The sequence below is a fragment of the Cnephaeus nilssonii genome (genome assembly GCF_951640355.1).
Source record: "Cnephaeus nilssonii genome assembly, chromosome: 8".
NCBI lineage: Eukaryota > Metazoa > Chordata > Mammalia > Chiroptera > Vespertilionidae > Cnephaeus > Cnephaeus nilssonii.
Window position 1 is genome coordinate 92,933,680 of NC_137079.1, and position 17,720 is coordinate 92,951,399.

A 17,720-nucleotide genomic window follows, 5' to 3' on the forward strand; every position below is an offset into this window, starting at 1 on the left:
GAATAGATAAAAGTGGCAGTGAAACCAGAAAAGTTGGTGTTCATGCTACCTGTCATTACCAGAACCAGTAAGTGGAGACAAGGATTGAATCTTTATGGGCGCTTTATTCAGATGGCCGGAAATCTGAGAAGACAGATGGCAAGTTATATCTTACAACTCATCTCAAGTTGACCTTCTTTTGTAAGAAGAGAAGTGTTGGTAAAGGGTTCGGAATTCAGGAAAAAGTAGGCTTGGAACTCGGGGAAAAGGTTAATCAGATAAAAGCTGCAGTCCAGCAATTTTCCTAGCATCCCTTCATTTGCGGACTGGTGATTCTTCATCTGTGCCCTGGGCAGCAGGTTCTCTTCCTGGAGCACAACGGCTCAGATATCTCAGTCACTTGCAGTCCTCCTAGGTGCAAAGGTCTAAGTGTGTGCGGGTCTCCTGGAGTTCAGGGTAGGTCCGGTCATGCATTGCAGTTCCTGGAACAACAGCTTTCTACATGCATTAATTACCAAGCCTATTAACTATGTCACTAAAGCTAAAAATTTTTAACTTCTTGAGTTCCTCATCATTAACATATGAATTATTTGCCTAAGTGTGAGTGTGATGCTGTGGCACTTTCATTTGTGTCTACGGAGGTTTGCATGGGTGATAAGGCCATTAGAGCAAGTGTTCCTTGCTCTTAGTTCCAGGTATGTCTTGCTGGAACTCTCACTGCTTTCCATCTAAGAAGAGAACCTTCTCTGAGTGTGGAGGACTTGATTTTAGGCATGTTTTTTCAGGCATTTCTACACACATTGGCTAGAACCAAATTCACCACCCTGTTCCACATATAATACAAAATCCAAAGCTTAATAATAGGGACCATTCATTGAACTCTTACTGTGAAATTCTGTGCCCATCTCTTTATATATACTATCTCATTGAATCCTTGCAACAACCCTGAGAGGTAGATTTTCCACATTTTACAGATAAGGAAAACTAAAAAAGAAAAAACAACTATTATATATAGAAATTGCATACTCTTCCCCCAAAGTTTCATTATTTGAAACAACTTTATTTACTTATTTTTTATGTTTTATTTTTTATTTTTTAAATAATGTTTGCCTAAGACTCTAGAAAGAGCAAAGTTGACAAGTCACCCAGGGCTAAAATTAGCTTGTGAAGTTTTTGCTCTGAGGTATGGAGCAGGTATTCTACTGCACGTCTTCTAAGCAAAAATATAAGCAGCCACTTTAAAATGGAGCCACTGCTGACTCACCAGAGGAACTGCCTTGCATGTCTTATATCTCAAACCTCGGAATAATAACATAACTTTGTGACTGGCCTTATTTCCTTACTTCCTAAAAATATATTTGCACAGATAACAAGAAAGCAGTTATTACGACTACTGGACTGAAAATAAAAAAAAAAACGGTGTTTAGATAAATGTTATGTTATCTGCACCATAGAATTGCCTTCCTTCTAAAATGTAATTGTTCCCTTCCTTTTAATAAATACCTATTGCCTTTGTCTCCTAATGGGAACATTATTTGGTCTTCTGGTTGAACAAATGGTTCCAAGTAGTTACTTTTATTGATCTCAAATAAATGCTTGTTTGGATGGTCTTTTTATTTTAGGTTAACAGTTTTTTGTGTCTTCTTGAAAAAGAGAAGGAATGAGAATCAAAGAGCTGTTAGGTTTGATCAAGCAATTGAATCGATACCCCTCCCCCGGGAACTGGCTTTTCATGTCATTTCACTATGGACATTCCCTTTGACCACATTTCACTTGCAGTAACCACATTCCATTATCTCCCCTCCGGGTATGCATAAAGAAGTCTCCGCCAAGGAAAAAGCCCACCAAAAGTTCTTTAAAAGCTGCTGACTCCCGTCACTGGGTGCGAGAGCCATCCAGGCTCAGCCACCTGGTGTGCAGATGATCGAATAAATTCGTAATCCCTCACCACTCTGGCCTCGTGCGTTCCTCCTTCAGCGACATAACAAGAGCCATTTTGGAAAACATTTTAATAAAACCTAAAGCATTTTCTCTTCTGCAGGATGTTTTCAGCAAAGAAACAGTCTTGCGATTTGTAAAACTATTTTTGAGAGTTCATAAATGATCATATTTCTATTTTATATTGTATATGGACAAGATCTCTTTCCATGGTTTAACTTCTGATGAACAGAGAGCTTTGTGTGCTAGAGCTCACAGTCGGGAAGGGGGAGTGTGTAGGGTTCCCCAGAGGCCTTGCCTTTGGTCATAAGCAGCAATAGAATCAATCCTGGAGAAATGGCAACTTGAAGTCTCTCTTGACTTCTGCTCTATTCATTCTTCTCCATTTGTATATAGGGTTCAGTACATGCATGGACATAGCAAGTCAGTCCAGAGCTAGAACTTGGGGATTCGGGAAGCATTTGAAGGTAAAGGTAAAAAATACTGGGTTAGGACTCAGACAGACCTGCAAGTAAGTCCCTGGAGTTACCATTTAGTAGCATCAAGAGCATGAGCCTGCTCCTCCAGACTTCAGTTTCTTTCTCTGCCAAATGAGGTCAATCATCTTTTTTATATTATATACTAGTGGCCCGGTGCATGAAATTTGTGCGGGGGGGGGGGGGGGTGTCCAGGACCGCTGGTTCCTAACCGCTCACCTGCCTGTCTGCTTGATCGCCCCTAACTACTCTGCCTGCTGGCCTGCTCACCCCCAACTGCCCCCCCTTCCAGCTGATTGCCCCCAACTTACCCCCGTTGCCATCCTGCTCACCCCCAACTGCCCCTCCTGCTGGCCTGCTCACCTCCAACTGGTCCCCCCTGCCAGCCTGCTCACCCCTAACTCCCCCCCCCGCACCAGCCTGATCACCCCCAACTGCCCTCCAATCCTGGCCTGATTGCCCCTAACCACCTCTGCCTTGGCCCCGCCACCATGTCTTTGTCCAGAAGTATGTCCAGAAGGTCTACCAGAAGGTCTCTGGTCTAATTAGCATATTACCCTTTTATTAGTATAGATAGGATATGACATACCACCATAACTATAACATATCTACCAGTATTACTCTATGAGAATACGTACTTCATGCGATAGGAAGGCATCTAATACATTACATTGTATATGTTGTAAGTAGTAGGAAATACTGTATTCGTAGCAATAATATACACCCTGTAACTTCCCTTCCTGATTTGGGAATGGTTCCCCAGTTCTTTTTTTTTTTTTTTGACATTTTTTTTTATTGAGGTATTATATGTGTACATATCTTACCATTGCCCCACCCCACACCCCACACCCATACATGCCCTCACCCCCCCAGAGTTTTGCGTCCATTGTTTATGCTTATATGCATGCATACAAGTCCTTCGTTTGATTTCTTATCTCCCCCACCTCTCCCGGTTCCCCAGTTCTTTGAACATTTCCTGGCCCCTGGTGTATTTGGAAAGAAAATAGCTCTGAGTTTGGAGAAATTACTCTAATTCAACTGCCTCCTGTACTTCCAGCCAGGTAACAGGAAAAACATCCTAGGGCCAGAACCTCCTATGGCTGAGCTCCGGAGTGAGGGCCTGCAGCCCAGCGCTGGACAGGTGATGGCTACTGGATGTACCTTGGGTCTGTCCTGCTGTCAGCCCAGCAACCAGGGCCCTCTGCTCCCAGCCCTTCCTGAGCCCCAGTGCCTCCTAATGGGGTCCCGAGGCTGTGCCCCCAATCCGCTGCCCTCTCCTCGCTGGGGACCGGGGTGCAGCAGCGTGGGGAGCAGGTGTCCCATTTTCATTAAAATGTTCAACCCACGCCTGTTCCACTAGTGTCCGCAGGAGGCCCGGGGACAGACAGTGATCCCAGAGGCGCTCGCTCACCAGAGCTCAGCCACAATGGTCCGGGGTGAGACAGCCCCGCCAGGCCCCATGGCTGCGACTTGGACCCGCTTCCTTAACCAGGGACCTGGTGCTGGGCGGGCAGCAGCAGCACTTCCTCCCTGGGCAGCAGCGGCCCTGAGCCCGCCGGCTCTCCCTCCATCCTGCCAAGGCTTGCTTCTCACTCTTGCTTCTCACACTTGCTGAAAACCTTCTCGGTCCACTTGCCATAGTAATCTCCGGTGGGGCTGAGGGGACTGGGCGCTGCCATCTTTGTGGCGGTGTGATGGTTAATTTGTGTATTCTGTCTTTATTAGACAGGATTATATAATTTTATACAATTACCTGTATTCTGAGACTCTTGTAAATACCAAATAAATAACATTACTTAATATTTAATATTTAACAAACATCATGAACCAATGAGTTGGAAAGCAAGTGAACATATAGTAGAGTTTCTGACCTTCCAAGAGAAGTAATACTTACAAATAACTACAATGTAAGGTAGTAAGTCCTAAATAAATGGTACAGAGTACCAGTAGGAGATCATAGGAAAGGGTAAAACCTAGGGCTCACTTCTTTGCCTGGGGGTGGGTGGGAGGGGGGGTAGGCTGCCTATTGAGGCTTCTACACATTTACAGTTGGTATTTTCATATGGTGGAGTTTGAGCATAAGGTAAGGAGGGAGAGTATCTCAGTCAGAGAGAAGAGATTTAACTTTCAGAGATGAGAAGTTTAAGATGTATTCAAAGAACCAGTAATTAATGGGTGCAGTAAGCCAGGGATTCCCATTCAGAAATGACTTTGGTACTGACCAGGGTGAAGGAGTCATTTAATAGGACTATCATGGCTTGGTTCTAGCCAGATATGTGCAGGCTCAGTATTGGCACATCTCTCAATTTGTGGTAGGCATTTAGAGAGACATGAGCAGAGCAAGGACGATGGGCCAGGTATAGAAGGTCACCAGGGCTTAGGCCCCCTGACCTTTCATAGCACTGGTCATGTGGTTAGGACCCTCCCCTGACCTTTCCTCCCCTGGCATGTCACTAGTCATGTTGTAGACCCTCTTAGAAGAGGAACAAGGGGCTGAAGAGTGGCCTCATGCGATTTCCATGCTGGCCTTTGCACAACTACTTCCTTAAGCATGAATCCCTAGGGATAACATCTAGGCCTTGATAATCTTTCAGCTCCAGGCCCAGAAAAGCAGCAACACTATGGTTGACTTCAGGACCCTTTGCCCCGGCTCCCTCTAATCAGTAGAGACCATGACCCTGAAAAGATACATCTAGAAAGCTGATGAATATTCTATTGAGACCCTCTCCTGAGATCTCCCCTAAAATCTTCACCCTTAAGAGCCCTTAGGTTGGAGGACTTAGCATGGCCTCCCAGGGAGAGCACATCCTCACCTTTCCCATCCCTCTCCTCCCTCCAGGTGGGTTACCTTTACACTTCTCTCTCCTATGCTCCAAGGGCCCCTTCTGTTACATCTGTAACTTGTTTCATGAGCCCATTTCTTCTACCACTCACTTCTTCTACCTCTGGGACTTTCTAAATAAACTTTTTCTTATAGTTTGTGTTTTGGCTCTGAATTCTTTCTTACCCAGAACTCAAATACTGAGGTTACGGAACCAAGGTCTGGTCTGACTCCACTGGTGTAACAGCTGGTGCTGTTTTCGCCCCCAACCAATTTTTTAAGAGACACAAGAACTCTGGACCTACAGGTGAATGTTCCACTTAGTAAAACATGATGATCAAATCCCACTTAGTAAAACACTTGAAGCCCAGTGCACAAAATTTGTGCAGAGAGGGAGGGGGGGCTCCCTCAGCCCAGCCTGCAATGACGCCAGCATCCCATGCCCCAGCCTCTGGCCAGAGGCCCTCCCTCCGCGCGGCTGGGGTGCAGTATGCTGGGCTCATCGCCGGGGGTGACCATGAGCCCGGTGTCCCATGCCCTGGTCTCTGGCCAGAGGCCCCTCCCTCTGTGCGGCCAGGGTGCAGGACGCTGGGCTCACATTGCCGGGGGCAACCGCCCCTCCCTTCACGCACCTGGGCGCGCAGCGCTGGGCTCACGTTGCCAGGGGTAACCGCAAGTCCAGTGTCCTGCGCCCAGCCTCTGGCCAGAGGCCCCTCCCTCCGCACAGCCGGGGCACAGGACACTGGGCCCCCGGTCCTCCCTCCGTGTGGCCGGGGCGCGGGAAGCTGGGCTCACATCACAGGGGCAATTCCACCAGCTTTCCCCTCCCTCCCCCGCCACTATGGGAGCCTCCATCTTTGTCGTGGAGTGATGGTTAATTTGCATATTACTCTTTTATTAGATAGGATGATGATGATCAAATCCCACATGTCTATGGCTAAAGTCAGATTGTGGGTGGTGAGCATGTGAACTTGGAGTGGACTTGTCCAAGCACTGGGATTATAACAGGTAGAAAAGAGTCCTAGACTAGGTAGGGCCCAAGGGCCCTGGGATTGATCTGGATAAGCCTCTTCCATCCTCTGTGCCTCTATTTCCAGAAAGCACTTTGAAAGGAAATGTGATTTATGAGAAAGAACCTAACCAAGCCTCATCTTTGTAGAATACTTAAGTAGATTCCCCCTTATTGTGCTTTCAAGGTCTGAAGAGTTAAACACTGGCCCTTGCTCTCTTGTTCACTCCCCACCAATGGATTTATTTTGTCGTTACATTTTGTAAAGGCACCATTATCTAGTTCTGGAAAGGGACAAATATCATGTACATAAATTAGCATATGGAGACTTGAAAATGGAAAAGTGCCAAAGTCTTCCAAAGAGAAGTCCAGATTATTGTCTGTAAGACTGAGTAGGTTTCATGAGAAAAGTAAAGAAAACAATTTCCCTCATTGCTTGCCACTGAAAAGAAGATAAAGGAACTAGAGAAAGGATAAAAGTATCCAAAAAACATAAAAGATGCATTCATGGGAAAAGCTGGTTTGATCATTGAAAGGGCAATAGGTGGAAAAAGTCACACTATAAAAAAACAAAAAACCCAACTGTGGAAAAAGAATGGAGCAATAGTCATGGAGAAAAGTGAGATCACATAAAAACTTTGGGGAAAAAAAGGCTTCATGACTTTAACATGAGGACTCTAGTCTTACTACTTTTGCAGAGTAACTGGCATTTGGGGACTAGAGATTTGCGTTGCTTGTTTTGCAAGAACCTAATTGTTATGTTAATATGCTGATGGCTGTGTGTTAAGTACTGACTTTGAATAAAAAGTGTTGTAAGGAAGGGAAAATTCCCAGCATCCTATTCTTACTTGGACCGATAAGCTCTTTAGGAACTTAAGACTTCATACTGAAATTCTAAGAAATAATTAATATCATGGCAGATATTTCCAGCATTGTGCAAAAACAAATACAGCTTCAACTAGGGACTCTCTCCCATGGGTGGTTTATGGGCTGGCAAGGCATACTGGACTAAGATTTAGGCACAGGAGCCCATGTGGAGCTAAAGGCAGACCTCTTTGACAACATAGCATCACTGCACAGCTCCCAAATGCTGATCTCTGTGCATTAATCTGTGCTTTCTCTTCTCTACTAACACTGGCTACTCCTTAGAGATCATTTCACTGACCTAGCTTTTCAAATACTTTGTCTTGTACAGGGTGAGGCCAAAACCCTAGGGTATTCAGGTTGAAATGGCCTAATAGTCAATGCAATATTCACTTTTTTTTTAAAATTTAAGAATTATTGAGTCATTTGTTGGATTATTATTTTTTCCTTTATAGGAGGCAACATCTCCCTAAATTCCTAAAACCTCCCGCAAAATTATCTTCCTAATAGTCTATTGCATCCTGATAGCTGATTCCAACTAGGTACTGAGAGAAAACTAAAAATGGAACTAATTTACACTAATTTGTGATTTATTCATGACCCCTTAAAAGTTACAAAGTTTTGTCCTAGCTGATGTGGTTGGCCATCGTCCTGTGCACAGAAAGGCTGCTGGTGGAGTTATGCAGAAGGCAGCTGATCGATGTTTCATTCTAACATCAATGTTTCTCTCTCTCCCTCTCCTTTCTTCTCTCTCTAAAAATCAATTTTTAAAAACCTTTTTTAAAAAGTTACAAAATCTTTCAGATTGCAAAGTCTTTTCTGAATTGCAAATGAGCCTATAGCTGCAAATGATCTCACACCTCCTCCAACTCCCCACCTCTGTTATCATCTTCCTCAGTTTGTTTTCTAGCTTCACAGCCTCTTTTCTCACTTCCACTCCTATAGTCACAAATCTCCAAAAAGTCCTACAATATGACTTTTTTTCATGATGTCTTTTATGGCAGTGACATAGGAGTTTGGTTAAAATGCCACATAATTAAGTCCATGTGGTACCCACAATGTTTACAAATCTAATAAAGAAAATCTGTGTAAATGATATAAAAACGTGTGAGTCAGAAGATTCTAATAGAGCCGTTCACTTCCCAGGAGCAAATTAGTCCATTTAAACTCATTCTGTCATTAAGATATCATTTGGGCAATGACTCTAGATTCCAAAATCTTTTCTGAGCCCTATTTCAGTGTACAGTATTATAACTGGACAACCAAGGGGTCCAGGCTGCTTGTCACTACTTCAGCCAATTAAGCAGGGGCATGGTTGAATCATATATGAGGGTTTATTCCAATAATGCCAGCATTATGGGAGAGCAGCAGGTCATTCACAAAAATCTGCTCTCCAGCCCACCATAAGTCAACTGCTTATATTGAGTAGAAGGACAAAGATTATGTGGGGAAGTAGGAATTACAGATATGGGAAAGTAGGCACGCAATAATCATTACAGGTTACAAGTCATGTGGGCTGGGGTGGTGGGGAGTCAGGTATATTATTTAGATACACAAAGACAATAGACAATTTCATAGCTAAAGATTGACCTTTGTCAAGAAAGTTGCAGGCCTAGGACATGACTACTCACCACGCCCTGTTTTATGTTAGCAACTTTTACATTCAGACCAGCCTGTGTGGTTATTTTCAGTCTCTGAGTTTTTGAGCCCTGTCATGTGGGCCACCCCTGAGCTTTTCAGATTTAGTGTGTGGCCCCTTTTTCATCCACAAGTATAATATCTAAGTGGTATCTAATTCACAGATTTTCAAACCATGGTTCCATCAAACATTGATTTCGACAACATGATCTAAGGTTTAACACTGCTAAAATGAACAATGGCAGGAGGGGTGAGTGACAGACCACAAATCCAAAGGTGACTGTTTAGGGCAGGTGTCCCTGCTGCTAAAAAAACCACCACGAGAAATGAGAGGTGACCCTGTGGACTGGGCATCCCAATCCAGAAGGACCCAAAGCCAAATGGCTGAAGAGTCTTCTGGCCTAGCGCTAGGACTTGCGAGACGAGAGATTTTCGAGAAGTCAGTGAGAGAGAGTGGGCAGAAGACTCGAGATGAGGGGAATTGTGGAATATCACTCACCTAGAGAAGACTGGCTGGTGTGGGATGGAGGGTCAGCAATGGAGGAGAGATTTCCAGTCCATCATCCTCCTTGGCTGGCTGGGGGCGACCCTGTAAGGGAGGGAGGCCTGATCAAGGCTGGCAATCGAGTCACCTGAGTAGGATTCATAGGTAAGCCCAGGATGAGCTGCCACTGCCTACTGCTCTCTGAGGAGCAAACTCGGGGTGACCGAAGCCAGATCAATGGCTCCCCATCCCCGTGGAACCCTCCCGGGTTTTGGCACCAAATGTTGGGTTGCCGAAGGAGGAGCTCACGAGACCACAGTGGTGAGGGATTACAAATTTATTCGATCATCTGCACACCAGGTGGCTGAGCCTGGATGGCTCCAGCACCCAGTGACAGGAGTCAGTGGCTTTTAAAGGACTTCTGGCGGGCTTTTTTCTGGGCAGAGACTTTTTTATGCATACCAGGAGGGGAGATAGTGAATGTGGTCACCGCAAGTAAGATGTGGTCTCAGCAAAGGGAATGTCCATAGTGAAATGACCTGAAAAGCCAGTTCCCAGGGGAGAGGTATCAATTCAATTGCTCTATCAAACATAACAATTATTAGTTGAGAAAATGGATGATGTTCAAGTAATAGACTATGATAGAAAGATATGCATCAGTCCCTCTGCCTTTGAACAAGTTGGGCATCTACCAGCCAGGGTTTGGCCAGTGAAAGGAACTACTCTAGATATTTCAAGTAGGAAGGGATATAGCCCAGGGACACAAAGTTTCAAAGACCTATTGAAGGTCAGGGGAAGTGAAGTTCAGAGACAAATGCAGGAATTCAGGAAGTGCAAGGATTGAAAGAAGCTGCAGTTAATGACATGTCCTTAGTGGGTGATGCTAAGGGTATTCCAGGTAGCCATTTGCAAAATCACATCTACTATCTGCAGAAAGACATGCTCCTAGCTGCAGCTGCCAATGGGGAATATGGCTTATCTCTTTTACCTTCTAAATCCCACTTGAGGGCTTCTCATTGACAGGATATGAACCAGAATTTCTGTTAAGAGGAGAGTTTTTGAAATGTAGTTTCCTGGCCTCTAGCCCCACCTAGAAAGTGAGAATCTAAATGAGCAGGGATGATTTTGATTGTTAACAAGCAGTAGCAGGCATAGCATATAAGAATCTGGTCAGGCCAGCATCCCTTTGAAGTGGTGTTTTAGGTCCTAAACAGCCCTCCCCAATAGCATATTATGCAATTATGAAAATGGTCTATATTTATGCTATCCAATATGGTAGCCACTAGAGTCATGTGGCTATCAGACACTTGAAAATGTGGCTAATACAACTGAAGAACTGAATTTTTAGTTTTACTTAATTTTAATTTATTTAAATTTAAACTTAAGTAGCTACATGTAGCTCATGGCTACTACTTTGGGCAATGTAGATCTAGAACTCTCTTTGGTCCTATGCCCCCTCTGCCACTCCATTAAATGGAAGATATTGCCTGATCTGTCCTGAAGTGGCCCTGATCCTGCCATCTGAATATTTGTTGTATTTGTGTGTCCAAAGTACAACTATCTGATGGAGTTGGGGGAATGATTTCACTGAACTAAGAGAATTGATCCTCTGACTACTTTTTGTGCCAGCTTGCTAATAAACATTTGCTGTATATTTGGTTGAATTCACTCTGAGATTTGCTTTCACCTTAACATACAATGGTAGCAAGGTAGCTGGGGAGACCACTAATATTTACCTACAGAACTTGATAACTGTGACAGTTAATTAACCTGATCAGTTTGCAACATACACTTTTCTCCCAGAAATGTTTCCAAAAAATCTTTGAAATCTGCAGAATCTTTGCTCTTAGCAAATATTAGCAGATGACAAAACAAAAAACTGCATAAATATTAATATAAAAATCAAGGGAAGGTGTTTGCCCTCCACTGAACACTTCTTTTTAATGTGAGCATATTTAAGAGTATTTTTTTAAAATTCATACATATAACACAAATGTCCTGTGTATAAAATGGTTCCTAATTTATGTGGTTGAACCTACATTTCACAGTGTCACACAGACAACCCAATATTCTACAAAAGAACCCTGAATGCTAAGTGTACTACCACTTAGACAACCTTAGGTCTACTTGCTCCATATTGTAGGCTTTTAAGCTCCTTTTGATTTAGTCTCCCAAAGTGCCTAGAGTCATATTAGACCAAGGCTTGTGCTTTCATGAATACATAATACATACTTTCTGCCATGCTAAAAAAGAACATTAGCAAATAAGATTGTCTATCATTTATTTGCCTATCAGATAAAAAGAAAATGATGGTTTAAAGGTTACTATTTTTCATTTTCTTACACTTGAACATCTTCTGGTTTAACTGTCTTTCTGCATTAAAAAAGTTGCTCACAAGATCTCAAAAACTAGTGTTACTTATTAATTTAAGATGTCAGTATATCATGGAAATGATGTCACATTATTTATTCATGGAATTCCATTTACACAAACATTTATATCCTCATTAATTATCTCTTTACTTGAAGCTGGATAACACAAACTTGGAATTGTTATAAAAGTGCCATTTATATAAGCCAGTCAGAGAAAGATAAGTATCACATGATCTCACTCATATGTGCAATCTAATGAACAAAATAAACTGATGAACAAAATAGACTCAGAGATATAGAATCATGGAACAGACTGATGAATTTCAGAGGGAAGGTGAGGGTGGAGGAATTGGGGGGTAAGAGATTAACTGGGGAATTTATATGCATAACCCGTGGACACAGACAATAGTGTGGAAGGGAGGGGTGGGTGGAGGGTGGAAGGGGTCAATATGGGGGGGGGGGACGACAAAGGGAGCATCTGTAATACTTTCAACAATAAAGATATAGATAGATAGATAGATAGATAGATAGATAGATAGATAGATAGATGCAATGGAATGCTTAAAAAAAAAAAGAATGCCATAAATGGTATCATGAGAGGAAAAGCTTAAGGAAACCAGTCACTGGAACATTTGCTTAGTCTGCAAAGCCTCCTATAACTGCTTCTAAATGACTCTTCAGCCTCAATACAATTCATATTTATGCATGCGACATCCAGGATTAGTGATTTGCAGTTTCAATGATTCTTTGCAGACATTCCCTCATATCACAGCCCCTTTGCATTGGATATTCGCTTTGCTGTTAACCAAGGGGCAGATTGGAGGTAGGGCCACCAGGGTGGGGAATGTGTGTCAGTTCATGGGGAAGTTCTCTCCATACTGCTCAGCATAGAGGTTGGGTGTAGGGGGGGAAAGCAGCTTCTCCTTAAATGCCTGTGAGAAAATAAACTATTTGTATGAATTACAACTATTCAAGGGGCAGTGGGGAGAAAAGCCAGAGAGGGAAGAAAGACCAAAGGAAGAGACTCAATCCAGAAACAGTGGAGGTCTCTTCGAGGTACAATTGGGGCCTGTCACTCTGCCTCTACATTACCATATCAATGCATTTTCTTATTTAGGGGGCTCCCTCATTTAACCCCTGGTAACCCACAGTCCCTCAGACAAGGATGACATTCTCACCAATCAGACTGTGTATGCGTTGGTCCTCCTGGCCCAGCACACTTGTGGGACTTACAAGTGAAGATAATACTTACTGATTGATGTGATGTTACTTTTATATTAGCCCTCAGATTCTAATGGTGGGTGCTTAAGTCTCATTCAGCTTCTTGTTAAACCATATGAGGCTTTAATGCAAAACTAAAGACTCTTCAAGCCAATGGAAAGCTATCAGGTCAGTATGCTGCCATGATAACTTAATCTATATTAAAATAAATCCATCACTTTATTCAGTTCAATCATCAAACCTTTTGTTCTTAGCTGCAAGGAGGACTTAGATTACGATAAGTGTCTGTCTTCTTGGGTATTTCTAAGACAAGTGGATGCTCCTCGATTTTCAGCGTCTCGACAGAGCATTATAACAGTGCACAATCAATGTGCTCAAGTGGTTTATGAAAATCTTTGTTCTCTCTGCCCATGGTAAAATTTGATGATGCTGAAACATTCTATTTTAATTCTTAAATTGGAAAAACAACCCAATGAGTGAGGAACCATAACCTATTAGGCACTTTTGCTTGCTATTGAATTACTTTACATGGATTGATGGTGGAATTTGTTGGATTTTTATAAGAGTAATTAAAAGGACTTGTGGATTTTATTTCCTAAATAAGATTGTCTTTCCTAAAGCAAGGCTTTTGATGTTTTGAAAGGCAAAGTTGGAACCAAACTAAGCCATCTTAGGGTCTGTGTGTGTTTTCTTTTTTCCTTATAAGCAGACTTGAAATTGTTCTTGGAATCTAACTTTAGATTGCTTGAGAGAGCTGTGACTGCTGATTTCTTAAAAGCACACACCATGCTCCTTTGTTATATTCCTAATATTGATCTCCCCCCCACCTCCACCCCCCCACCCCTCCCTCTCCCCTCCCCCCCCCCCCCCCACACACACACATACTACCTTTATCTAGGGGTGCAGAAGGACACTGCTAAGGCTCCCTTCGCTTATCTCTTTGCAGGCTTGTTGATTGGTGCTGGCTGCGCCCTCTACCCCTTGGGCTGGGACAGTGAGGAAGTTCGGCAGACTTGTGGCTACATTTCTGGCCAGTTTGACCTGGGTAAGTTCTTTTCATAGAAGGCACTCCTTTTAGAGAAGAACCTATCTGATCTTTTATAGGAGCAGAAGGTGGAAAAGGAACAGGGAAGAAAAATATATGCCGGTATTGCAGCCAGAGTCATGTGTAACAATACCCATACATTCATTGATCCTTCTGTTTTAGTGAACAGTCATTGATAATCAACTGTTTGTCTGAATTATGGGAAATATTGTAGATACAAAGAAAATAAATAATCCTTGCTCTGAAGTGTTTATATTTATTAATTAATTCATTCAAAAATCATGTTTATTACTCATTGCAAATGTTAAAAATAGTTGTCTATGGAATTCCCATTCTATCTGAGAAATAAAGCAAACAAAACCATCAAGGAAATGACAGTAAGGGCTATGCAGTTTATAGCAATTTCCACTCTAGAGCAACAGGCAGCTTTATGACAGGGATAAGAATCAAACTGGTATTTGAAGAAAGTGACCTGTGTGGATTATGGTAGAGCAAAGGCACAGGGGAGGAATGAGAAGAGTTCATCAGGAGACCATACAGAAACTGTAGAGGCGGGAATTCACACATTGATGAAGGGGCTCATGAATTTTTCTATGTACTAAGTAGAAAATTTCAGATATTTATCACGTATAGATATAGTGTATTCTGCTTAGCAATCTATAAATTTTTTTAATATATTTTTATTGATTTCAGAGAGGAAGGGAGGAGGGAGAGAGAGATAGAAACATCAATGATGAAAGAGAATCATTGATAGGCTGCTTCCTGAACGCCCCCAACTGGGGATCAAACCTGCAACCTGGGCATGTGCCCTTCACCAGAATTGAACCTGGGACCCTTCAGTCCGCAGGTTGATGCTCTATCCACTGAGCCAAACTGGCTAGGCCTCAACCTATAATTTTTTTTTTCATACTACAAGGTTTCACCATTATTAGTTGTAATGATGGGATAATATTTCAGTTGGTTTGTAAACCTACATTAATTTCACTTCCTTATTTCTTTCTTATTCTAGTTTCTGTTATTTAAAGACATAGTATACTAGTAATGAGTAGTTTAATTAATATGTCTTTTCCTAATTGAATTATTTTCTTAGGATATTCTTCTAGAATTGGTGTTATTAGAACAAAGACTATGAACCCATAAGATTCATTGCTATATGATAATAAATATTTTCCCTTAATATGTGGATAGACAGATTGTTTTTGACCTTCAGTGCATAGTGAGTTACTAACTAAAACATCGACTTTTCACATTAAATATTTTACTTTTAGAATAAAAATTTGAGGAAATTGGTCTAATGGCAGTATTACCATATCCCAAATTGTTTAAAATAGGTTTATGTTAGAACTTCAATGAAAAAGTAGTTTCTATTAGATAATGGGGGGGGGGGGGGGGGGGGATGGACAGATCTGATACCATATCAAAGGTCTGTGAATTTGAAATGAAGCAATTTTTATTTGACTCTATGGATGACAAACACCCTGCTTCACTCAAAACAGCACCTGCTCTTTTGGTAGAGAATATGGTGCTCTAAACACCGCCTACTTTGCCCAAATGCAAGCTGCCCATTCTTCCTCCTTGATGATGAGGCTTTCCTAAGTCTGGGTTCATTTGTGCTTGCCATAAATTAACTGAAGGGGAAAGTGCTGGCAGAAAGTTGACTATCAGCATTTTGTTTTGTTTTTTGTTTGCTTTTAGAAATCAAACTGTGTCCAGGGGTGATATTCTAACATAGTGTTTAGCATTTTCCTTTCTCTGGTGTTTGAAGCTTTCTTGGCTGTTTCATACAGGCCTCAACTTGATTAGAATATTGTTCTAGCTGACCTCTCTTGTTATTGTGTGTTGCTATACTAATCATCAGGTTATAATGAAATGGAGATCTTGTTGTTTATCTTCATTACTGCACCCCAGTGTTCTATATCTTCTCAGCATTGTGGATTAAAAATGTTAAACTTACAAAAAAACCTCTTGCCTCTTTACTAATATCTTATGTGGTAATAATATCTTATGTTATTAAACTCACTGAAGCCATTTTAGTAATTTAAAAACTGTAATGTCATTTTAATTTTTGCCTTTTCATTTATAAACTAGTGGCCCGGTGCACGAAATTCATGCACGGGGGGTGGGGGGGGGTGTCTCTCAGCCCGGCCTGCACCCTCTCCAATCTGGGATCCCTTGGGGGATGTCCGACTGCCAGTTTAGGGATCGGGCCTAAACCGACAGTCAGACATCCCTCTCACAATCCGGGACTGCTGGCTCCTAACCACACACCTGCCTGCCTGCCTGCCTGATCGCCCATAACCACTCTGCCTGCTGACCTGCTCACCCCCAACTTCCTCCCCAACCGGCCTTCTCACCCCCAACTGACCTCACTTGCCAGCCTGCTCGCTCCCAACTGCCTCCCCTCCCGGCCTGATTGCCCTCAACTGCCCCCCCTGCCGGCCTGCTCACCCCCAACTGTCCCCCTGCCGGCCTGCTCACCCCCAACTGCCCCCCTGCCGGCCTGATCACCCACAACTGCCCCCCACTGCTCGTCCCCAAATGCTCTCCTGCTGGCCTGATTGCCCCCAACTACCCCCCACAGCTGGCCTGCTTGCCCCCAACTGCCCCCCTCTGCCGGCCTGCTTGCCCCCAACTGGCCACCCCTGCCAGCCTGCTTGCCCTCAACTGCCCACCCCCACCAGCCTGATCACCCCCAACTGCCCTCCTCTCCCTGCCTGATTGCCCCTAACCACCTCTGCCTCAGCCCCACCATCATAGCTTTGTCCAGAAGGACGTCCGGAAGGTCTCCCAGAAGGTGTCCCAGTCTAATTAGCATATTATCCTTTTAGTAGTACAGATAGAGGCCTGGTGCACACGTGGGGGCTGGCTGGTCTGCCCTGAAGGGGTCCCGGATCAGGGTGGGGGTCCCCTTGAGGTACGGGGCTGGCCTGGGTAAGGGGCCTGGGGCCATTTGCAGGCTGGCCATGCCCCTATTGGGGTGGGTGTCCCCATGGGGGTGGTGTTGGCCTGGGTGAGGGCTGGGGCAGTTTGCAGGCTGGCCACACCCCCATTGGGGTGAGGGTGCCCGCTGGGGGGCGTGGCCAGCCTGGGCAAAGGGCTGAGGGTCGTTTGAAGGCTGGCCACACCCTCATCAGGATGAGGGTCCCGCTGGGGGGCGTGGCCGGCCTGGGCGAGGGGCTGAGGGCCATTTGCAGTCTGGCCATGCCCCCATCGGGTAAGGGTTCCCACTAGGGGGCATGGCCAGCCTGGGTGAGGGGCTAAGGGCCGCTTTCAGGCTGGCCACACCCCCTTTAGGGTGGGGGTCCCAGCTGGGGGGACGTGACCAGCCTGGGCGAGGAGCTGAGGGCCATTTGGGGGCAGTTTGCAGGCCAGCCAAGCTCCTGGCTTTGTCCAGAAGGTCTCCCAGTCTAATTAGCATATTACTCTTTTATTAGTATAGATTTCTCTTAGACTGCATGCTAAGAAAAAAACACAAAACAAAACTGGCATCATCCTATATAATAAAAGCTTAATATGCTAAGTGTCCAGTCATCCGTTCAACCAATCAAAGTGTAATATGCTAATGATATTCTAAGGCCGCTCAACCACTCACTATGACGTGCAGTGACCACCAGGGGGCAGATGCTCTGACCGGTAGGTTAGCTTATTGCTGGGGTCCAGCCGATAGGGACTGAGCAAGATGGGCCAAACACACTCTGAAGCCCTCCTGTGGTCCCTCCCCAGCTGGCCAACCTCCCGCGTCCCTCCCGGCCCCGATCATGCACTGGTGGGGTCCCTCGGCCTGGCCTGCACCCTCTCACAATCCAGGACTCCTTGGGGGATGTCGGAGAGCAGGTTTCAGCCTGATCCCACAGATTGAGGGATCCCACTGGT

General features: G+C 44.1%; 1 protein-coding gene across 1 annotated transcript in view; it reads left to right on the forward strand.

The window, feature by feature from the left end:
• LHFPL6 (LHFPL tetraspan subfamily member 6) overlaps positions 1–17,720 on the forward strand; it is a 266,078-nt gene that overhangs the window by 210,351 nt on the left and 38,007 nt on the right. The window contains exon 3 of the mRNA XM_079778710.1: positions 13,749–13,847. Within this exon, the coding sequence (XP_079634836.1) occupies positions 13,749–13,847 (99 nt within the window). The remainder of the gene's footprint in view (positions 1–13,748; positions 13,848–17,720) is intronic.